This window comes from Anarhichas minor, unplaced genomic scaffold (assembly GCF_050575085.1).
Source record: "Anarhichas minor isolate MPS153535 unplaced genomic scaffold, ASM5057508v1 ptg000018l, whole genome shotgun sequence".
NCBI classification, from domain to species: domain Eukaryota; kingdom Metazoa; phylum Chordata; class Actinopteri; order Perciformes; family Anarhichadidae; genus Anarhichas; species Anarhichas minor.
In genome coordinates, this window is record NW_027466464.1 from 5,451,740 (window position 1) to 5,476,415 (window position 24,676).

Genomic DNA, 24,676 nt, shown 5'->3' on the forward strand with positions numbered 1-24,676 from the left:
CTTTTAACGGCTAACCAAATTTGTCCGATGAGATCGCCTCTCGTCCCAGGGGTCTCTCCTAATTCTGTAAAGCTGTGTATAAACTTCCCTCTGTGGAGTGGCAGGGATCAGCAACATCTGGCCAGGACATCAGGAAACGTCTCTCTGTCTCTCTCACACACACACACACACACACACACACACACACACACACACACACACTGAGGCAACTGGTACTCAGACATGCACTGCAGCGAGCGTGAGCCTCGTGAACATCTGGCTTCCCAGACTTCTCCTACGGGGAATCAACTTCTTGGTGTTTTTGACCAACTGCCTCTCATTTCTGGTCTCTGGCTCTTCCCCACTTAGAGTCCATACAAATTATGGACAAACTGACTGTTGTCTTATTCAGCATTCCTTCCTCCTACGCTGCAAACAAGACTTGACATCATCATGTCAGAGGCCTGTGGATGTACAGTAGATAATTAGTGGATGTATTAACTAATGTGTCGTTCTCTTTCCTCTTATATCGCTACTTATTAACATTTACAATACTCTTTTCCAGACACGTTATTGATAACTTACTAATATGACTTCATAACTTTTGCTTCCAGCTATTAGAAAGTTTTGAAAAACTTTTAAAAGTATTTTTAAATCCCATATTGGTTAACAACATATGAACATTTATGATTTCAGACTTGATGTGTTATTATAAAAGGAGAAAAATCTTAACCGTACCCTGTTATTAGTGACTTTATTAGCTAATTTTAAATGCAGACTTGATGTTTGTTGCCCTTTAATTAATGACATATTGATATTGATTCATGAAGACTTGACTGTCAATAATTAAACAGCTTTTTTTTACAACCTGACAGCTCAAAATGTGATCTTATTAAAGCATTAAAGCTATGCTAAAGTAACTATTAACCATTGACAAAGACACTGATTTCAACTTAGAAACGCTTTATAAAAGGTTCCTTATGAAAATAACGGTACACAGTGATTTTTGTTGAGACAGCACTTCTAATAAGCCAAAAAATATTATGAATTCACCCCACAATTACTCCCCAGCTTAATCAATCTACTTAATCTGCAGTCTGTGGGGCCCGTTTTCTCTTTCTGTGTGCAGCGAGTGGAGAGGCGAGCTGCTGTTGTGTTGTCGGTCTCCATCAGCCCATCAGGGGGCCTGTTTCTACACACATTAGCGGTTAATTATTATCAGCCCCGCAGCCTTCATGAGCGCCGCATCGACCTGTGGCTATACGCGCCGCGGTAACATTACCTAATGGAAAAACAATCAGCCCATCGAGCAGCTTAAGGAGTTTGCATAGATAACAGTCGATTGATTGTGTTTGTGTGGGTGTTTGTGTAGAAAGGCATTAGTGGGGTTTTCTTCTCTGTATTATTTTTTTTTTCTGAGAAAAATTGGAAAATGTTTTCACCCATTGGTAAATAAGACCTTTAGTCTTTTTTTTTTTTTTTTTTTTACTCTGAGAAAATTATCAGAAATAATACTATAAATAAATTATAATAATAAAACATTTACTTCCTGGCAAGCATAAATACACGGCGATAATCTTCTGACCGCTCGGTGAGTTGCAAGGCTGGCAGCACTAAAAAGTAACTCTTTTTTTAACCTGCTGACTTATTATTCTTCACTCGGATCACAATCGAGTGTGGCTGAGAAAATATAATAAAATATGAGGGGAAAAATGAAAAAAACTCACATAAAAACTGGCCTCCTAAACCCACTTCTTAGATAACAAACCACATATCTGAGACTCGTCACAAGTCAGTGATACTCCAAAGAAGATGAAAATGTGGCCCGACTTAACGCTGTAATGAAAAAGACTGTGGCTTCTTTTTTATTTTTTAAACATCTGTCTTCAAATAAAGCTCTAACCAAGAGAAGAGCTCTGCAGAACAAAGAAAACAAAAGCAGCCTGGCGTGTTATTCATTTCTGCCATTGGTGGAAATCAGAATAAAGGTTTCCACCATGAAGACGTTTGTGGACCTGACTGTGCTGCTCTTCACCTGTCAGCGATCCATCACGGCTCATCCGCCCATCAACACCCACAGAAACAGTCAATAATGTGACTGATATCATAATGCACATTATTATTATGATGTAAAGAATCTCATTTTGTACGGGGGAAGTATTTTCCACCGCTCACAACAGCTGACTGAAACATTCGGTTATGTCATATTTAAGTTGGTAGCACACTGTCAGTCATTGCAGGTGTTTTATTTTGTTGCAGTTCAGTGAGCTGCATTTTGTTGAGGCCCAAGTTAGTTGAAACTTCGCTCTCGCTTTGTTTTGTTGTCTCAGTTTTGGGTAAAAGAATACACTCTTATTTTGAAATCTAAAAACCTACATCCTGTATCTTCCTGCTCGGAGGCTAAGGTAGACAAGTCCAAATAAAAAACAAATATTTTGCTCAACTTTACTAAACTTGACCAATGCGTTTTCTCAAGCACTTTACTTTAGTATATCCGTTTAACGGCAGTTTATACTTCAACTGTACTACATTTCAGAGACAAATTATATACATTTTGCTCTGTTGCATTTATCAAACAGCTGTGTTGACTTTTTAGAATAAAATTTTACAAAGCAAATATTAGAGAAAAGTACAGAAAAAGGTTTTTCTCTTAAGACCCCTCAGATTTATTTTGTGGCCCTTCGGAGGGGCCCGACCCCAAGGATGGTACACACTGGACTTAAATACCTTACTTATGCAATGATGTACCAGCATCATACCTCCTTCTTTGCTCATTTTTCCCTGTTTTGTTTTTGCGTAGCTAGAATGCTATTCTTGCACGCGGCATGAAGCTCTGAAGTCTGTATTTGTAGAGAAATGTGGAAAACATGTGTACAACCTCTGAATCCCCATCCACCGACCAAAGATGGCCTTTATTTGTAACGCTGACATATAAATTTGTCTTCGATGGGTCTTGACCACACACTTGTCATAACAGCGGAGTAACGTTCCTCTGCTGGGTCGGCAGTTAGCGATTAAAAAAAGGACTGTTGTCATTCCTCACTGGGCCGGCTCGCTGATGGGTGACTTTGGAGCTGACTTTGTGGGTGGTGGCGACGAGCAGTTCAACAATCAATTCGTAACATACACTATAACAAAGACTTCTCTTTCTTGTGACATTCGATGGGATTTTTAGAACTTGAAGCCACCACAGAAATAAAAATATTCTTCATTGATCTGTTTGTGTTGCTTAAGGGCACTTCAGCGAATGTTTTCCGTTACGATTTCGACTTAAAATCTCTTTGTGGAATCGTATTTTTTCCCCCCCGTGTAAGCTTTGTCCCCACCGCGTCTGGTTTCTAGCATGTTGAAGCGCTGCAGGAGGTCGTCCACGCACTGACACGGATCTGATCCCCGACCAGCTGCTGGAGACGGCTCCTCTTCTGTCGACGAACATCTGCGGTCGGGTCTCCGCAGTTTGACGGGAAGAAACGCAGGACTTCAGCTCCCTTATGCTCCTCTCTATTTTCTCCCTTTTCCACCGTCTCTCTTGGTCTCTCTCGGTCTCTCTCGCCCTCGCCGCCATCTGCTCCCGATGGTTTCTGGGAAACCCCAAGTTCGGCGCACAGAAGCAGTCGGAGGCGAGAAGAAAACAAATTTGTTTGACGTTCAAATGCAAAATCGCCTTCTTCTACTTCCCTGGTGAATGTTTGGGAGATTTTTTTTTGTGTCTCGGACATTGCGTTCACAGGGACATCTTTCACATAAACGTCTCCCCGTGTCTGACCTTTCACCCCTTTGATTGGTCACAGAGTCGACACGCAGGTGTTCAGCCTCACACCTGTTCGCGAGGAGGTGGGAAAGAAAAGACACCAAACACTCGCAAGAGATACGAATGAGGAGGCAGATAAATATTAAACTGTTTTGATAGATATTCCTTCAAATTTGTTTCGCCACAACGAAGATCAAAATGTCATTCAACAGAAGAAAAAATACATCTGGGATAATCTTTTATTGGTCGATAACGTCAGCAATGCCTGACATAACTAATTGCTGAATCATTTTTAAGTTGGATAATCAGAAATTTTGTAAGTTAGGGGCCGTCTTCAAAAGTGGATGCAAAATGAGAGAGAGGGCTTTTCAGATTTTTTTATTTTATTTTGCATAAAAGTTTGAAACAAAATATTTTTCATCAAATTTGCATCTGGACGTCCTTCCTTTAAACATACATTTTTTTTAAATTATGCAATATGAGCAGTGCTCTTATTTGCAGTTATTTCCCCTTAATGTTTTCCTTTATTATACATATTTTTTTAAATCACAAACACCAGCGTAATTAGATACACGACTATCCGTTTTCAAAGTAAATCAATGTAATGTGCTCCTGACTTGTAATTCCCACAGTTCTCTTTATTTGTTCCACATATTATTATTAAAATTATGCTATTTTTATTGAATTAGAGTAATAAAACGTGATTTGAATATTGTTTTTCATATCCTGTGAGCAGCTTAATTTACACATGCACATATGAGGAGTGTAAATGGCGGTAAAAAGTCATTCAACACAGAAAATGACAATATCTAACTCGTTTTTTCGTCCATAAACAGATACACATAGTAGTGTGTCGCCATGAAAAAACACTAAAAAAGGGGCTTCGTTGCACAGAGATTGTGCACACACACACACACACACACACACATGTACATGGCGGCAAAACAGGATGATGAAGATGAAACACATGCACCCTGAGACACTGACGTCACACACACACACTCACACACACAGAGGTATGGTAGAAGGTATGTAACGGACCACACATTGCGCCGGCTGTGTGTTAAAACAGTTATTCACGGTCTCGCATTCTGCTGCCCAGATCCAGAGATGAGTTGCCTCGGTAACCTGAACTTCTGGCCTCCATGTGTGTGTGTGTGTGTGCGTATGATAATGTGTGCATATGTGCATGTAAATATGTCTTTTAGAGCGCATGTTTGAAAGAAGAAAAACGACCCCGGTTGCACTTAGAATCATATTGTGCTCACTGTACATGAACTTACCCAATTGTCCACTTAATTGATTGCTCTGGAGCAGCCAGACTCACTGAATATGGGAAGCTTTACTGTCTTTTGTCAAGCTGGGCTTCATAAATAACTTAGACTTCCTCCTCTGGATGGCCGCCAGTGGTTCTTCCCTATAAACCCCTCGGCTTCCTCCGAGCAGCCGACTGCAAAATGGACTGCCGGCTCTTGACCCCTGACCTCAGAGTCCACATCTGAGCTGAAGCATTCCCACCGCGAGTGTGTCAAGTGTGTGTGTGTGTGTGGTTGATTAATGACGATGAGGATTAATTCCTATTTCTACTTTTTGTGTGAGGAAGCTATGGTGCGCATTTTTTCCGATTCTGAAAAATAAAAAGGTGCATTACTGCACGTCATAACGCTGTATAAAATTAAAGACATTTATTTAATAAGCCCACATAGTGTTGGTAACGTACAGTTAGCTATTTAAGATGTCTGTCCCTTTACAGCATCCAACATTTTGGGACGACCCAAACTTTGCTGTTAACTTTGTATTCTACTTGAATATGGAAGCTAGCACGCTAGGTTAAGTGGCAAGCTAGCACCTCCCATCTAACTTTAAAAAAAGACTAAACAACACTTTGTACGTAGCTTACTAACACGCTCTTACCTGTTTATCAGGAATGTAGCCTTCCTTTTACGTTTGAATGCACGTATTGCGAGCCGCTTCGTAACGTACTAGCTTCCGCGCGGAGAATGGGAGCTAGTTGCACCGAAAGTGGAAGCTAACTGTGGTTAGCCTAGCTAGCGAACGTAGCAAAAGACCAGGCTCTCAGCGCTCACAGCATCAGGTAGTACTGTGAGCTGGAGTGCTAACACCACAGAGGGGACGGAAGCTGCGTTCCAGACAACTCGGAGGGTGGCAGTTCAAATTTCCAACATCCAAAGCGTCAACAAAAACATGGCTGACCGAGACAAACTTGTTGCCTTGAATGCAGCATTAAGCCCCCAAGTCTACTGACGGAGACCACTAATGTAGGGGGCTCTGCTACTTACATTATGTATTTTTGATAACATTTTGACACTGATCAATATACTGATATGATAAAAATGGTTTTACTTAAAGCATATATTTAAGTTGACATTTAAAGAACACTACTTGCCTGCTGTCTCATACAGCTTACACAAACGCACATGTGCACACGAAAGTGCCGCCCCACATTCATCATGCCACTTGAGCAGTGATGGTGCTCCCTTCTGGTCGGGTGGTGGGGGGGGAGGAAACCCCCACCTTGCCCCCCGACAGCGAGAAGTCTTCCCATACGCCGGGTGGCCCGCGGAGGGGGGCCCCCACGCACGGATGACATCAGCGCTCGGCCTGAAGGAGGCCGTGACAGCCGTAGGTAAATTGAATATGACTAATCGCTTCCCCGCATCACCTCCAGGGCCGGCCAGCGATGAAAGACGGAGGGGAGAGATCTCCACAGGCCCGTCCGCGTTTGAAGTGTGAGAAAGAGGTTAAGAGGGTGTGATTTTTCCACAAATAATAGTAATAAAAAAAATATGGGTCAATACTCGTGGGCCTGCTGTCACTCAGCACAGTGCTGATCTGATCTACACTGGGGGGGGACGGGGGTGACGCATGGGTGGTTGTGGTGTCTGTGTTCTCATCACTTTACGGGCTGAGTTGACCAACATGACAATCCCCCCCAAAAAAAACAATGTGGTGCACTGCTTTAACAGCAAATCCCATTCTTTAAGCGTTTAAGGGGGCAGCAGATGGGGAGATTGTCATCGGTGACCATCTTCTTCTCACAGCTCTGGTTTCCTTGAGTGAAGTGGATCACACACACACGCACACACACACACACACACACAGAGGAGAAGAGAGACAGAGAGGCAGAGTGAGAGAGGCGGTGGGAAGATAAAGTGCTTCCACATGTGAGAGGCATGAAGAAGAAGAAGAAGAAGAGGTACGTGTGACCACCCACACAACGGGGGAATCCCAGGTGTCCTCGCCTTTTTGTTCTCGCCGTGTGTCGGACTCTCACCGTGAGAATGAGTGTGAGATATCGTTGTGTGTGTCATTAACCCGCCTCTTTGTTTTCCCCTCTTCTCTAGTGAATACAGATGTTTCCCTCGTGTTTCTGCACCTCGCCGCTGTTTTGCAGTCAAACTTCCCATGCTGATGAATGCGCTGCATGTGATGACTTATTTTTGATGTAGATGAAGCAGATTTAAAAAAATAATAATAATAATTTAAGCATTGGCCAGCACGCTTGAACCGAAGTGTCGCGCCGCATAGCTGTGGCTGGATTTCTCGACGCCTGCTTTTTAATTAGGGCTAAAGAACTGCGCCGCCTCCTCGGTAGCACGCTATATATTGGAAAATTACATCCTTACGCTTTGGATCATCTTTAAAAGAAAACATAGAGTTGGTTGAGGAAGATTTGGTTCACATGGACCAAAGAAAGTCACATCTTCGGCCCTATATGACATAGATGTGAACATTAGACTCATGTGGTGCTGCTTTATTCCTAAAACACCGGCTAAAAACATGCAATACTCCATAGGAAACAAATCTGTTTTTACAAGTCTCTTGACTCTCTTTAGGCCTGAACCAGTCTGCATTACATCCAGCATTTTAGCAATGACCCCCCCCCCCCCTACCACTCTCTCCACACATCAGCCCCCACCCCCACCCCCCTCCCTCAAATCACCCCCTGTCGGGCAGAGTAAACAAGTGGCACTGTGTATATCCTCCATGTAATGTGGATTTAGCTCGGTGAGATGGCGGCTGTTGGAGCAGAGGGCCCCCCCTGGATGCTCAGCTGCATTGTGGGAGGTTCCCTCTCAATGCCACCTTTGTCTGTCCGATTCTGTGTGTGTGTGTGAGAGAGTTGGAGATAGTCCAGTTGACAGCCCACGATAAGTCATGAGTAAACTTCCCCCGTGGTGAGAACCGATCTTGATATACGTGAACGCTTGAAAACACCCTGGGTTAAATGGTTTGAAAATCATTCTGCTGATTGGTCTGACATGCATGCTGTCCTCACACACACACCAACACACACACACTCTGCAAATGTTCTTCTGAGTCAAGTGCAAAGAGGACTTGACCCCTCATTGGTTCACAGACAAACCAATAACATTAGAACAGAGTGGTGATATATGGTGATATATACAGACGTCATGTCAAAAACATGGTACATTTGAATTAAGACTGGAATCTGACTTTTTGCCGTTTATTTTATCATATAAGAAATTATTGTGGCTTAAACAAATGTTTATAATTTCTGCTAAAACATGTAAATCTAGTTTAGTAATCACCAGCTAAAGCAAGAGAGCAGCTACATTGCGTGAGGTGAGCTAGCATGTGTAACCCAAAAATGCTCAGTATTTAATATATAAAAAAAGACATTAGGAAATAAAAAGATTGCGTCAAATGCTTTCCATATTTCAGCCAGGTAGTTAGTTCGGTGGCGGCGGTGGCGGCGACGGCGTTGTTCGAGCTAACAGGAGCTAACTGGCTGAATTCGCTAGCAGTTGCTTATTTGAGCGGCAGGAGGCTCGTGATTGGCTGAAAGGTGAGAGGGGGGCGGCGGCAACAGCGCTGCCAATAAAAGGGACGTGAAGAAACAAAGTGTGCCATTATGAAAAGTGACATTATAAAAAGGAAAAAAAGAAAAGTGGCATGAAATGAAAGCTGAACTCTGACTGACTGAACAGTTTGATCCAACTGACAAACTCCATTAAAAGAAATGAATACAATAGATGCTGTGTTCCATCATACATCTGGATGTGGTGCCACTCATTTTCTACATGTTAGTCCTTTATGGAGGCAGCAGCTGGGAAGGAATGTGTGTGTGTGTGTGTGTGTGTGTGTGTGTGTGTGTGTGTGTGTGTGTGTGTGTAAGCGCAGGGTTTCTTTTTTCTGCCATTTTTTTTTTTGCACGTGCTTGTGCGTCTCTGCGTGGGCCCGTTTCATTGCGCGTGCATGCGTCTCCTTCTTCCACTTCCTTGTTGACACGCATTTTCCAGCAGCAGCAGCGTGCAAAACAAACACTCAGTTCGCGCGGACTGGTGAGGTCACCGCCCCTCTTTGTTTGAGTGACAGGTGGTTGGCCCGCATGCTTCTGAAAGGGGCGGGGTATTTAGTATTTCTACTAAACTTTTTTGTTTAGTAGAAATACCGCAATTTAGGTACAAGTTACACAAAGTCCTGCGTTCAGAATTTTCAAAGTAAAAGCGCTTAATTGTTATCAGATAAGAACTTCGTTTGTCATTATGCAGAGGACTCTTTATAAAATGTAGATTATTCTATTGTATTTTATCCGAGGTGGAGCCAATAACTACTTCACATACCGTTGAGTTAGAATGCATCATATTTCATAAGCTTTAGCCTATTGCAGTGCAATGTGTGTCTTTGTTGCATCAGGTGCCTCGTTGATGTAAAAATCCTATTTTAATTAGCTAACTTCAGGTGCATGCATTACGTGCCAATGCAACCTCTGCTGTAGTTTGTGTGGATATTATTATATAACATTGTTCTTGGGTTGAGGCTAAGTGTACCTGCCCCAAATCCCCCCTCCCCCTCTCTTTTCTTTTTTTTTTAAAGCGCCAGAGATTTCCAGAGTGTATTCTCCTTTTTATTGCTTTCATTTGCATATAAATTAAATCCATATTGTGCCTGCGAGGCAGACTATGCTAACTATGCAAACGATCCCCGGCTTTTCTTTGTTTTACAGATAAACCCTCCGCTCCCTAAACGACAAGGTGGGAGAGAGGGAGGAGAGAGGGGAGAGAAATCCTCTCGCTGTTTCATAATTGTATGAATTTTAAATACATTGTCAGCGGATCCTCTTCCGCGTGCGCAGCGGGGGAATGAGACTGTCATGATAATATTAGGAGCTGTGCGGGGTTATCATGGCAGCCTCTTCACCTCTTCACACACGTGCAGCCCATATGGCCACCGGGCCATGCGCGTGCGAGTTTTCCCAAACATAATAACAACGCCCTTATTCAATTCCTGTTCACAACACAGTGCATGATACAGTCACTTGAAAGTGTCTTTTTAAAGTGCACTTTAGACCCACAGAGACCCATTTGATGACGACGCGCAGATCAAATTATATTTTTGTGTCATTGCAGCTGAAATCGAGCCCTATGAATATTCATTCACAAATTTCAGTGACATTAAATTATTCCCAATATTGCTGTTGGCCCCTCCAGGACCCCTCGAGGTTTTCCACTGCTGCTCCACCTGCACCAGAGCTGTCTGCGAAATCAACATGAAAAACAAGAATCCCTGAAATATGGAGTTCCAGAACTAGAAATATTTTTGTTATAGTTCAATACAATCAAACAGGCGCAGTATTGTCTGTTGAAGGTCCACGTGCACCCTGAGATGTAGTATGTCCAAGTAAATAAATAAGGTATTTTTTATTTTATTTGAAAAGATGAGGTGTTAATTAAATGTGAAATAACCAGCCTCTAAACTAACAGCGAGTCCTTGCTGGTCGTTATTAAAATCAATTATTAACACGCTATTGCTGTGTTTCTTATTAAATTCCCCGCTCTATAGGCTGAGCACCAAAACGCAGCACTTGAAATAATTAAAAAGCCCGCAACGCGGAGGCCGTGAACTCCTCCGCTGCAGAGCTCTTAATTAAATAGTCCGACCCGCGATCGGTTGTTTGTGAGCGACGGAACAGGCCCGCGTGCATTAGGGCACAGTGGTGCTTTCAAATTATTTTTTTTAGGAGAACTGTTCAGACGACGTGATGCCACTTCAGACGTGCTCATTGAAGCATTCGCTTTGTCATCAAATAAACCATCAAATCATAGTGAGAGTTCTCCTCTGGCGTATTTATATGTGTTAGAAACAAATCAGCTTTTACTGTCACGGCAAATAACTCGGCGCACATATTAGAAGCTTTTTCATCTGAAGTTTAAGCCTCATGTTATGCTAAATGTCTTCTAAGGAAGGGCTTCTTTTTTCTTTTTCTTTTTTACAATTGGAGACAATAGGATTGAATTCAATGTAAGTAAACTGGATGATGGAAGTAAGTGAGGGCAAATGATAATTATAAATGGGCCCCAAGTAACTGGTTTACATATTATACATATATATATGTCTTTTACATCGCTGGATAGTATTTCACACCAGTGAAATTACAATTATGTGAGTTTTTGTTTCTAGTTGTAATGTGCTTTCCCCTTCAACAGCTCCCTAAAATGTAAATTAAATAATAATAAAAAATACCCTGCATTTTTAAAAATAATCAACAAGAGGAAACAACTTCCCCATCATCATACAATCATAGGCAGAGACCCTCAACTGTGTCTGCTCTCGCTGACCTTGAGCACACACACACACACACACACACACACACACACACACACACACACAGTGAACAGGGTTCACAGTCAGGCTCTATCAAACCTGCGCCTGAGGTCACGTGAGGTCAAACAGGCCACATGTACCCCGTGTTCCTCCCTAAATCAGAGCAGAGAAGCTCACTGACAGCTTTCTTCAGTAAATGCATTCACTCCATTTGAGCTCCGGTAAGACTCCATGAGAGTAAAACTTCACCAGAGATGTTAAACCTCGTGAATACCCGGAATAGATAGGTGAAATGTTATCCATCATGGAGAAACAAGCTGATACAGCTGGTTGTATTGAAACAGGAACTGCAGAGTCCTTGTGTGCGTGTGTGTGTGTGTGTGTGTGTGTGTGTGTGTGTGTGTTTGCCCCATCATCTCAAATATAAAAATTAAATAAAAAGTTTAAATCATCCATATATGTTAGTGAGAAATAATTTAAAAGACTTATTAATTATGGGTTGCTCTTTTACATTTGCTGCCTGATATATTGTTCATACACGCAATTTGGGAAGTCCAGTGAGAGCCGTGCTGGTTGTGAGGTTGGAGTGACAAAGTTATTATTATAATAATAATAACAACAACAATACTATACTACAACTAATAATAATAAAATAACTAATTTAGACTGAACAGTCCTTCATAATTTTCTACTTAAAATTCCAACTACAAAATAATTCCTGAACAATAATAATAATCATAATAATTACATTAATAATCATAATAATAGGCTGAATAAAAGGTTAACACATTTTTTAATCACCAAAACGCTGCTCAACGCTTTTATCTGTGTGAACGAATGAAAGAAGGAAGAGTTTTAGTTCTCTCTCTTTATTTCAGACTACACGTGAACATATTAAAATCTTTGGCTTGTTTTGAGTCTGCGGACTGATGTGTGGAAGGAAAACGTGGCGCTACTGTGAGGGACCACAAAACAAAAACCTACAGAGCCAGTTCGACATCCTAACAATGAGAACAGACAGGAAGGACCCGGATGAGAGGTGAAATTAAATATACTGTATACAACATGATAACTGTTTTTGGCTATATAAACTTTAATAACGATCGTTCATTTATATAATTATGTCCATATACTGTCACCATTAACAGAAATCTGTGTTTTTTTTTTAAATAGCGTCTCCTCCACTTCCAGTTCATTTTTTTCTTCTTTTTTTTATGTCATTATCTCCAAAAGCCCAAAAGAGTCAGGTGCACGGCGGCCCTCGGCGGGGACACGTCTCTATTCACTATCCTCCTTGTCCTCCTGCACGGTGGTCGTGGAGTGGTTGTACAGTCCCTGGGCCATGAGCTGCAGGGCCAGGCCGTTCTTGTAGCCCGTGGCCTTTTTGATCTTCGCCCGCTTGTTCTGGAACCAGATTTTGATCTGGGACTCGTTCAGGTTCAGTTCCTGGGCCAGGGACTGCCGCCGCTGCTCCGTTATGTACCGGTTGGCCTGGAACTCGGTTTTCAGTCTCTGCAGCTGCTCCGCCGTGAAGGCCGTGCGGGGCCGCTTGTCCTCCTTGGGGCTGCTCTTCTTCTTTTTCAGTTTGCGTGTCCTCGGGCCTGGCGTGGAAACAACAAGGGGAATAAAATATTTATTCTACTGCTGGACCGCGAGCGCGAAGTCACACGCGAGGCGCGCCATGAGCCCCCTCTTAACATCGGCTCGGTGTGTTTTAAAATGTAGGTCACCCCCCCAAAACGTCATCTGCTTGACTCTTCACGATAAAAATAATTTAATTTGGATCCACTGGCCCGCCTCCTCCCAACACCAGCATTTACTCAGAACCAGCATTCAACACATTCACCACATATAAAGCTATTCAATGTGGAGCATTTCACAACATTTAAAAACTAAATAACAGACCAATAAAAACCAATATCCAGTCATTTCTATCTTGTTTTTAATCATTTACACTGAAATATATTGAAACGTATGACTAATTCCTCCGCCGCGCAATATAGACCCACAGCGGTCGAGGTCTCGGTGAGGTCGCGAAGCCTTACATCGCGTGATTACGAATTCATATTCAACTAATATTTACTTATTGAATCTGAGTGGGCCCTCCTCGGGTCACGTGCGTGTTCGTGACTCACTCTAATGTGGAAAGGTGATTAATAGAAGACACAAACAATGCTTTCATACAGGCAGTGTCCCCACCACACATGGGCACATATGCAAATTATTATTAGGTCAGCAATTTCCTTATGATTTTAAGAGTTATGTTTGTCTGTTTCCTCCCAAAATCAACCACAAACTGTCATAACTGCAGCTACAACCGTCTGTATTTGTGTTCATTTTAAATGCGTTAGTGCAGTCAGAGCCGACTCACAGGATGACTGTTACTTTAATGAAATAGCTGCAACACACTTCAAAGAGTGTAAGAAAAGCACGTGATGAACGTAAATAGAACACAATTAAAAGTAACGGGAGGTCCTTTGACCTTCACCGAGCACGAGCCCATCACAAAGTGTAAACAACATGCATGTATATATTCTTCATAATTCAGTTAAAACAACGAAGTAAATATGTCGAACTATAGCGAATTCGGACTTTTTTGTTGTTATTATAATTAATATTTAAGAACCCTTCTTTTAGCTGTAAATGACTTATGCTTTATGCATCCTCCAATTATGTCTCCAAACACTGAATGCATCATCTGGACCAACATCAGCTGACAGTCACACACCTATTCAGGCTTTGCAGGGAATTAAAATTTATTTTCTAGATTAGCCAATAACTTTTTTGTAATACTTATTACATTTTTCTAAAATAAAGCACAGTGACTGCAGATATTCTGTCCCTTCTGCATCAGTGCATCAAATGTATTTGATATAATAAAACTTGCACTGCAAATTAAAATAAGCCTCGTCTATGGGATCATTTATTTGGGTAAAATGTGGTATTATAAACTGGTGAGGTTGTTTTATGGCTTTTTAAAAGTCGTATCAATATAATATGTGCGTAATATTACCGTAAATGACGGTGATACGCTGCAATACCTCAGGCTTATAGGTCTACCACAATATTACACAGCTACGGTATTAGACCCATAATGCTTTTCGTCAAACTCGCATTTAAATGCGCAGACAGGAGAGTAGCCTATTGCTACTTTAGCTCTGATATAATCCATAATTAATAATATCTTTACAGATTCGCACCACATGGAGGCCTTATATTGTGTTACTTACAACTTGTATGCATAGTGGAATGACATTGCGCAGTGAATTGCACTGGAAATTATTCCGACTTTTGCACATTAATGAATATCCTGCAACACATATGAGACACTTTATCCCATAATGCGCTTTTTATTTATTTGTGTGTGTGTGTGTGCGTGTGTGTGTGTGTGTGTGTGTGTGTGTGTGTGTGAGAGAGGAGTATTGGAAATGAATTACCTGTTTGGTTCATGACCTTACACTATATTACTTTTTATTTTGGTAATGTCTGTCTCTATTTCATAATGAAAAAAAAAGATAATAATAATAGTTTTTTTATTGGCTGAGTTGAAGTGACAGTGGGAAGAACGAGCCTGCAGATACAACTAAAATACACACACACACACATAACTCTGAAGGAGTTTAATAATACTGTGGAGGAAGACGATCAGTCAACCCAACAAAGTTCCCGCACTCAAACACCCCAGGCGGTATGATTCGGGGACTATTAGCGCCTTACCAGATGAGGGCCGGTCCGAGTACCGCGTACAGTAAACCCAAGCGGGCCACAACATCGGCTGGCTTTCTTTCGTGGGCGGAGATCCTCCATTGCTGCCGCTCACGACCATAATCGACGAGGGGCTGTCCGCGTATCTGCCGGTCCCGGTGCCCGCCGCTTCGCCCTGTTTTGACGACTTCTGCTTGGACGAGGGCGAGGAGGACGTGGACGACGACGACGAGGAGGACGAGGAGGAGGAGGAGGGCGACGAAGAAGGGCTGTCGCTGCTGCAGTTGGAGTCCAGGCAGAGGCTGCCGGTGTGCGGCGGCCTCGCTCCGAGCGGGTTGACGTTTTCCCTGCCCGGCGTCTCCCGGCTCCGGTCGCGGTAGCTCGGCTCCTTCCTGCTGCCGAAGTCCGGCCGGAGGATGTTGTCGATAAAAAAGTTCGTGGTTCGGTGGGCCTGCTGGGCCGCCTGGTGGGGTAAAATCACGGGAGGGGATGGGAGGTTCGGCGACAGGGACATGCTCTCCTCCTCGATCGAGTCCCGGCTGCCGTTGGGCTCCTTCCGCTCCTCCATGGCTCGCTGACGGTGAGAAATATTCGGCCTCTCCGCGCCAAACTCCACTTGTTGCTCGCGCTCCCGCCCCCTGTTCGGTATCCAATTTAGACGGACAGCATGTACAAAACGAGCCTCTTCGCTGGAATAAAACGAACAAATACCTGCGCTAATTTTTTTTTTAAATATCACCTACAGCGGTGACATGTCGTCTCCTAAAACCCGTCCGAGACCTGGCATAGCGAACCGCTCCACGTTAAGACCAGTGTCCCTGCCTCTCTCCGCTGCAGCATAATATCTGTGTATTCGCTCTCCCTAAACTCCCCTAAAACCGTTATTCCCCCACCCCCCAATACCACACCCCCACCGTGTGTTTCTTTCTCTCTCTTACACCCAGCCAGAAGCACGTGTGCGCGTACACACGTGCAGCGGACCAATCGGGCGCGGAGATCGTCCCTGTCACAATGGACTTCGTCCAATGAGGGGCTCGGGAGGCGCTTGCGAGCGAGCACGCGCTACACTCAGAGTCCCCCCCCTACCCTCTCCCCGCGCGCGCGTAGTTCGATCGATTTCTGTGAGGCGCACGTGCGCACACACGCACGCAGCAAAACAAAAACAACAGCGGGACAGCCACCATTATAAATGTTACACAGGGCGACGGAAAAGCACTGAAATACTAGTTTTCTTCAATTTTTATAGACTATAATTTACTTATATCCTAAATGGAGATGTATTTATGAGAAAATTATATTATTAATATGACTTAAAATTGAGTTGAAGCTAACTTCCCGCCTATGCAGGCTCGTTAGGGCAGGTGGTTCTCTAAGTGTTGTTGACACTCATATGCCCAATATGAAGGTAATATTTGCACAAAACGTTGCTATTTTAGAGACAAAGAACAAAGTATCTGTAATTACTGAAGCTAAACGTCTCTAAAACGGTATATTCGGTCTTTTGCACTGTCACTGGTATTTCCTTTTTTTTATTTTACATTCTTTTTTTTGGCCCTTTCTTGTCTTTCTTTTGCCTCACGCGTGACCCATTTACGTCCTATTTGTGATTTAAACACCCTGCTTATGAACATGCCAGACACATACACTTTTTTTCTGTAGAAAGTGAAAAAAATGAAGTTTTAAAAACACAATGAGGCGCATAACGCAGGAATGTGTCCCCATAGTGGCTTTGTAAAAAAAAAAAAGAAATCTCTAGAATAATAAAATCGCCACCATGCAGGCTCTAATTGGCGATGTGAAATAATAATATTAATAATCATAAAAGCAACAGCATGAAAGTGGGGACGTGTTGATGGTGAAATCTTTATCCCACAGGCCGGAGCGCAGAGCCGTGGCTACTTAATTAAATTCCAATTAGGGACAGTATCAATGTGCTGTTTAGCCGCAGCGCCATTGTGGGCAAATGAGCACTCAGCCCCGCGCGCCCTTATCTGGCGCCCGCAAAGAGAGGCCTCCTTGAGAGGGGCTGCAAAAGATAATTTATAGCTTTTAATTAGTCTTCATTCCGCCCGATCGGCCCGGTGTTCATCACGGGGAGCGGGGGGCTGAATAAAAAAAAAGAAACCCCGAGTCAAAAGCGCTGTCACCGGTCCCTGGCAGGGCCCTTAATCAAAGCGAGGCAGGGGCCGCGCTACAAGCCGCGTAATTTCCAAGGTGCTGATAAAGCGTGTTGAATAATAGCGGGGGCCCCTCGGAGACACCATTTACAGGAATGGCTTTATTGACGGCTTAACGTCGGTAATTCATTTTACCTTTCATGTATTGGGGAGCCGGATTTGTCGCCGTAATAGGATGATAAATGCACTGACGGATCGCAGCCCCCGGTTTTTATTGAGTAGCCCATATAGACCACTGCTTCGCTTTCGCGCGCGCGCGCGCACGCACGCGGCGGTGTGATGAGGCTCTTGTTAAAAAGCTGTCTGGAGTAAAGGCGTGACAGTGAGGGCAGACTGCACTCTTCTGCAAAAAGAAACACGTTTTTAAGGCGGTTCACGTGATTATTTCCCTTCCTGCGTGGAGGATGAAAATGAAGGAAAGCAGTCTTTACAAACACCTGCACTACATTTGATTTGTTATCTGTATCTTTGTTTTTTGTCATTCTGGCATTAATATAAATAATAGCCTGACATAAGTGTTCAATAAAAGCCAATACTCTGTTTTAATAATTACCTCTCTGTAGGCCCTACTTTGTTTGACCAGAGCTATACCCAAAGACTGTTTTGGCATTTCTAGGGAATACATTTGTTTTTAAGTTTATTTTTTTCATAAAGATAAACAGGACACATTATAGGACTATTCTTCTTATAAAAATCATGTAGGGACATACAGGAGAAAAATCTTTATTTTTGTTACCCAAAATAGTTTTAGTGTAAACGCTGTTCAAACGTATTGAAACCAAAGCAACAGCTCCACCCTAGTGTAATAGAACAATTTGACTTTAATAGAATCTGTGACCTTTAAAAATATGAAGATAGAATATAAAAAAGGCTGTATTTATATTCAACAATATGGTCATCTGAACTAAACACACTGAACAGTGAAAGTTAAGCTCTGCACCGTTTTTTGTGTCCAAAAACCCCTTTTTTTCATAAGATAAATGTGGTTTGTTTGTGCTGAAAAAAACCAAACTTTGTCATATGGATTAAAAAACGTCATGTTTCAGATGACAAGATGAGGTGCGATCGTTCGAGGAACGTTGTGGCTCTCTGGCTGGATTCTGTCTCTCTGCGTGACTGTGCTGCCACCTAGCGGAGGACGACGGGAAATGGCGTCTGTAACAGGACAGAGAAAGAGGACTGCGCTTTCGAGGCGGCAGCAAGGTTCTGCGCATGCGTGGTCAATGTGGGCTCAAGTATCCACATCTGGAAAGAGAAAGTCAACAGCAAGTGTAGAACTTTGGCGACATCTAGTGACTTTGATGTGTAAGTGCATGAGCTTTTTTTATTTTTTATTTTTTTGTTTTTTTGTTTCATGTATTTTACTTTGGACATGACATGTGACACCTTGTCGAGGAATAAACCTACCAACCTGCACTCTAGATTAATATTAGGTCTGTTTCCCCTTTACAGTTTTGCTAGAGGAGAGAGTAAATAGGAAGAAAATAAATAAATAAAACTAAATTCTCAAAAAGTTAAATACATTTTGCTTACATTAAATATTCCTTTAGGCTAGATAAGTGTATTTGTAAAGCACCGTTCAAACATACAGGCTATTCAAAGTGCTTTACATGAGCTGAAGAAATACATGAGAACAACAAAAAAAAAAATAATAAAAATAAATATATATATAAAATAAAATAAATACATGACTAAAATTAAAGAATACTATATTTTATAAATATCAGTAAACCTAATTATATTCACAAGTATCCTTGGATATAATGTACACTATGTTGGATAAGATACGCTCACACATGACACATGCATACAAACATCTAAATACATTACATCACATTTATTTTGTGAGGATGACACTCGTTTCTTTAAAAAAAAAATAAAAACTTTTTAATAACGGATTAAGTTGTCCATGAACTATAACAACACATTCTGCCTCGCAACACCGTGCTCGTCCTCCAGATGTCAGAGTAAAGCAGCTGGAAGACAAAAAAGGACACCGAACTGTTTTAACGTTTCACTTTAGCTGAGGAGACACAGACAAAGATTAGGAAGCACAACGGAAGCATAAATCAGAGGAGATGCAAACAGCATAACACTTATATATGTTTCTCTCCCACCATAAAAGCCAATAAAACCAACAACGAAAGCATTTAAACGGGCAGAAAAACCACTTATGTTGGTTTAAAAATGTCAGCGTTATGATGTGAAACATCTCCGTACCACAGCAGCGAGGCTGTAAAAGCAGTCTTACAAAACAGCCGATGATTTGGGGCTATCGGCGTCGAACCGGTTGACTTTTTCATTGTTTGACATTTCACAACTTTGTGCCACCGGTGTCAAATTTAAGTGGAGGTATCGCAAACAGGGATGGATTTTCAATGGTGGGACTCTCAACCCCATCACTCTCTGCCATTAATATTGAAATGCCAGCGACGTACAGGGACACGTTTGCATACTAAACAGTGATTATCATTCACTTAGCTTCCTGTCTCTCTCTCTTTATCTCTCTCTCTCTCTCTGTCTGTCTCCCCCTCTTTCTCCCCCTCCAAGGTCCAGGATCTCTGCAGTAATAATACATGAAGGGCTCCTCTCCCTCATCCATTAATCAGGAGGGAGGCTAAGGTAAAGGAGGGCTGATCTTTGGCCCTCGCGCGCGCACACACACCCACGCACACACTCACCTACCATTAATAATAGAAGGGATATTAATGCAGATAAATAATTAAGCTTTCGGGGGATCTCTTTAGAGTCCTAATGAGAAGTGGGGGACAGATTGCTCCTCAGTCTTATTACATCTCGTGGAGAAGTTTGTGAAAGCTTAAGGTGATGATAAATGAGGCCCGTTTTAGTAATTGCCAAATTAAATCGATGCAGACGCTTTGCCGGGCTTGTGTTAACACGATTGCCCGTTCGTGCTCTATGCTGTTGCGGCAGAGCGGAACTGTAGATGGCGTGTTTCAGCCGTAGCGTGGCTCTGGGGGGGGGGAAACCAATGCAGGCCTGCAACTTTTGGATTGTTTGTCAAACGATTTGGTTCAGACGTTCATGGTCCCCAGAGGATGAAACTGCAATGTGAATCACGTTAACCGACCGTTTCAAACTGCGATCGTAACGTGATTGAGAGTTAAGTTAAGTTGTTTTGGAGGTAATTCTGTAGGAGACAGGGTTGAATCTGTAGACGCACGACATCTACTGCTTGGATCCCGAATCTTTTGCTCTTCCTGAGATTTTTTTCCATTTATTTTACCCACAATTCCTTTGGGGAGTTTTTGCAAAGCCCCTTGAGGCAGATTTCTGATATCGGGCTGTAGAAATGAAATTGGCTTGACATAAAATGTCTCGAAAACAACAAGATACAACATGTTAATTAGGACAGATTGCCATTTTAAAAAATGGCAACAACGATGTTTGAGGTTCTGATGAGACGAGGAAATACGATCCAGGAAGAGATGCCATTTTTTTGTTGTGACAATTGCGAGTTAAAAGGTAGAAGCGCAACCTTGACGTGACAAAGTGATCCATCAGGAATCTGGACCTGAATATATATGGTTGTTGAAAGCAGCGTCTAGTTGCCGGACGGGCCTGCGTTTTCGCCGGAGCCCTCGTCTTTGGTCTACACGTGGTCCTTAGTCCTTGTGAAAGCATCTTGTTATCCGTCTTCCATGCATGAAAGCCATTGTACAGCCCACATCTCTGCTGATGTGATTGTTATGTTGGTTTCCCCACCCATCACAGGGCTTTTTATGGCCTATTTTAATGGAACGCATGAAGGCGTGTGCAGCGGCGTCTCAGCATGTGTGTGTGCGCGCTCATCAGCCATGCTGCCCGGGGCCACTCTAACCTTTCAGCCCGACTCTCTGAGGATGGTCTCTCTCATCAGGCGTCCTCGGCCTGTCACTGCCGTCAGCCGGAGGAGAGAGAGAGAGAGAGATGAAAGATATAGTCCTCATTGGCTTTGTTACAATAAAAGCCGCCTGCTCCAAATGACTTATTTCCTTAACCTTTACTCCCCTATATTCACAAATGACGGATTACGTGACACGGGGGATTGTGGAAGAAAAAAAAAAAACCTCCTCAGAGATGCTGTGATAAATTAATGACATCTCGGATAAGTCGCTGTCAGATTTGAAAGCAGACAGGTGACAGACATTGCGCGGTTTGAGTAATCCGAGGGAAATAAAGCCATCTGAATGAAGACGAAAGAAATATGTAATCTCAAATTAGTGCCCAAACCCTGGGCTTTCATTCTGTTTCTTAATAGTAAGCAAAATAGTCTAACAGAACGACCAAAGAAGAGCTTTAACAATAAGTTAAAATGAGGTGGAACTTTTTTTAAAGGCTCTAAAACTCTCATGACAAGCCGAGGGAGGAGGCAGGACATAAATAATGACGATAAAAATGTGCGAGAGGGGATGAGGAGACGGCAGCCGGCAGGGAGAGGTGGATGATGGTTGATGGGATAAGAGGAGTGTGTGTGTGTGTGTGTGTGTGTGTGTGTGTGAGATTGATCTCTGCGTAGGCTCTTTTAGCCTCTCATTATGGCCCCGGCTCCGAGAACAAGACAAGGATGTGTTTCTGACAGTTATGCCATTTTCCTGCCTGGCTGCAAATCATCTGTGTGAATGTGTGCGAGCTCTTGTATTTCTGGCTATTATAAGATCAAATGTCCTCAGAGAGATATACCGTAAATGTAATTGCCTGAGTTGAAAAACATTCAAGATGACATTTTGCGTAAGGTAGAAAATATAGTTGAAGTCAAAGTTTAGAGCAGCCTAAAGGTTAAAGGTGTTGTAAGGCAAAGGAAAAGTTTGACATTTTCGAAAATTTGCTTATTGGTTTGTTGAGAGTTAGACGTGAAGATTGATACCACACTCATAGCTCTATGCTAGTTATGAAGCTAGCACCATTAGCTTAGCTTAGCATAAGGACTGGAAGCGGGGAGAGACAGCTAGCCTGGCTTTTGTCGTTTTTACATTTCTGTTTGTGTACTGATTAAACAAACAAGATGTCACATGTTAGTTAGTGAGCTGGACAGAGGCAGGCTAGCTGTTTCCAGTCTTAATGCTAAGCTAACCAAACCATCTCCTGACTCTAGCTTAATATTTCCTGATCGATAATAGAGGGGCACGTCTCATGAGAAAACACTTTCATTTGGTAAAAATAAAAATAAAGAAAACTTCGACTTTAGACAAAGCCAGGCTAACGGTTTCCCTCTGCTTTATGCTAAGCTAAGTTAACCATCTCCTGGCTTTAGCTTCATATTTAGATACAGATATAAGAGTGCAAATAAGAGTATTTCCCAATATGTTAATCTATTCCTTTACAATTAGAGAGCAATTTATTTCCATAAGCACATTAACATAGGTGCAACGCTGTTTTCCAACAGTTGGTGTGTATACACTGAGTTCTCGTAGAGCTGTAATACAGAAACCAATACAAGTTTAAATTTCAGTCTTAACAACAATAAGTTTGAAATATGACATCATGCACCTCCATGAGTATGACATCACATTACAGGGGAGTTATCTTCTGGAATTACAATCACAAATAATGAGTGCAAAGTTTGGGTCCTTATATAATTCTTTGCCTTGCATCAGGATGAAACATGACATAATGAAATTATTTTTGCATCGTGGTTATGGGATGCTCCTCTGTCCTATTTTGGCCACGATAGCCATATTAGGGCTGCAGCAAATTATTATTTTCCTCATTATTTTATTAGTTATTCTCTCTAAAAAATATCAGAAAATGTCAAAAAACAGCCATGAAAATGTCTCAAAGCCCAAGTTGACTTATTGAAATGTCTTGTTTCGTCCAACCAACAGTCAAAACTCTGAATGTATTTAGTTTATTAGAGGGAAAAAATAAGACATAAATCCACATTTGCAGCCAAAACAAGAGATTTTTTTTTCCATGGAAATTGCCTTAAATGATTGATTGATTATAACAGTTGTGGTCTCATCATAGCTCTCACAACGCTGTTAAAGTGACTCAAAGAGCAGCCTTAAATCAATGAAAATCACCGTTTACTAGCTGCCACTGCAGCCTTTTAAGGTTTATGTCCTTTCAGCAGCAACAATAATCCGTGGCACTATAGATGACGATTCAGCGCATCATAATGACTCTGAGGTGTGCAGCGTTTGACAGAAGGTATATTCATGAGCCTGGAAGCTTGTCGTCTTTGAAAAAGCACCCACAACATTGTATGATTTGCCAAATAAGCTGAACCCCGAGTTTAAACCCTCAAGGAGTCATTTGTCTTCTTTTTGTTATTTTATTTACTTCTATGAGAGGACTTTTTTTATTTTTTTATCCCCTTCACTGTTCACTGGGTCCTTCTCTTTCGCTCTCTTCTCTCTGTTTCCCAAGTCTTCCCCCTTGTTTGGCCGATTTAACCACAAAAGAGATGTAATTTTCGAAGTGCAGACTGACAGATGAAGTGAGTCAGCATTTGGCTGAGTCATTATCCGACACATGAATCCGGGGTAATACTGGGAATTTATTCCACTGCAGCAAAATATACATGAGTGTCTCTGTTTTTGCTGTGTATTGTTTATGTTCAGGACAACTCATTTTATTCCTCATGTTGTATGGATATCTCATACTGACATAGCAATGATTTAGCAATTTATTTTAGAATGTATTGAATAATATTGGTGTAATATATTACGAAACATATTGTCATCATCTAGTATACCATAAAGTTAGTTAGTAAGCTAAATGTACTTAAAGTATTGAAAGAAAACATATTCATCGTGGCCTTCTGTCAACGTCGGCCATTTTGAATTTAGTGCGTTTTTCATGTAATTTATCCAAACTTTTCCTCTTTGAGGCTTTATCGGATCCCTTTGAAATTTGGTTGGTATGACCTTTCGGCTAATGTGGCGCTAAATTGCGAAGGAATAGTCGATACATCCAACGATGTAACGGATCCACCTCAAATTCTGTCAGCAGAATCTCAAGACGTTCACTGTGCTAAATAGTGAAGCTTTTGGGTTTTCTTGGAACGGCGTCCCCTAACCCTAACCCTTTGTAACTTGACGTGTTCCAATCCGCCCCAAATTGCACATAATGGACAATCTACTAACTCTGCCTACAGCAAAAAGAAAGACATACCTATTAATTTCCGTACAGTCCCTAAAAACCTGTATTCGTTATTGTTTATCAAATACAGTTTCATCTCGCAGGCTGCATCTTTAATGCACCGCCTCTCCAGCTTTCCCTCCTTTCTTTTATGTTCCGGTGGGGATCCCAGCCGTGTGGTTTGCGAGCGCGCCACCTTGGATAAGACTCGCACAACAAACAAAAGAGGAAGATAAGCGGGAGGTTTTCAGGTGTCAGATCCCGGCTCTCACCCTCTCCGCGGGTCCCTTCAGACGTCCCTCTTTTATAGCTTTTTTTGTTTGTTTTTCTCATGTTTTTTGCTCATGCACACTTTTGGCATTTGCATCTCAGGCACGAGCGTTACTGGCGG

General features: G+C 42.2%; 1 protein-coding gene across 1 annotated transcript; it reads right to left on the reverse strand.

Moving 5' to 3' along the window:
• Positions 1–12,198: 12,198 nt before the first annotated feature.
• Positions 12,199–15,593, reverse strand: LOC142953003 (homeobox protein engrailed-1a-like). The gene is made up of 2 exons (XM_076095063.1): positions 15,038–15,593; positions 12,199–12,921 (listed from the first exon to the last, which is right to left on the reverse strand). The coding sequence occupies exons 1-2, from the start codon at positions 15,591–15,593 to the stop codon at positions 12,599–12,601; spliced, it is 879 nt and encodes a 292-aa protein (XP_075951178.1). The 3' UTR covers positions 12,199–12,598.
• Positions 15,594–24,676: the final 9,083 nt, after the last annotated feature.

Coding starts and splice junctions, on each gene's coding strand:
- LOC142953003 (XM_076095063.1), bottom strand. CDS start 15,593: ATGGAGGAGCGGAAGGAGCCCAACGGCAGCCGGGACTCGATCGAGGAG. Junction 12,922..15,037: donor CTCGGACCGGCCCTCATCTG/GTAAGGCGCTAA, acceptor TTTCCACGCCAG/GCCCGAGGACACGCAAACTG.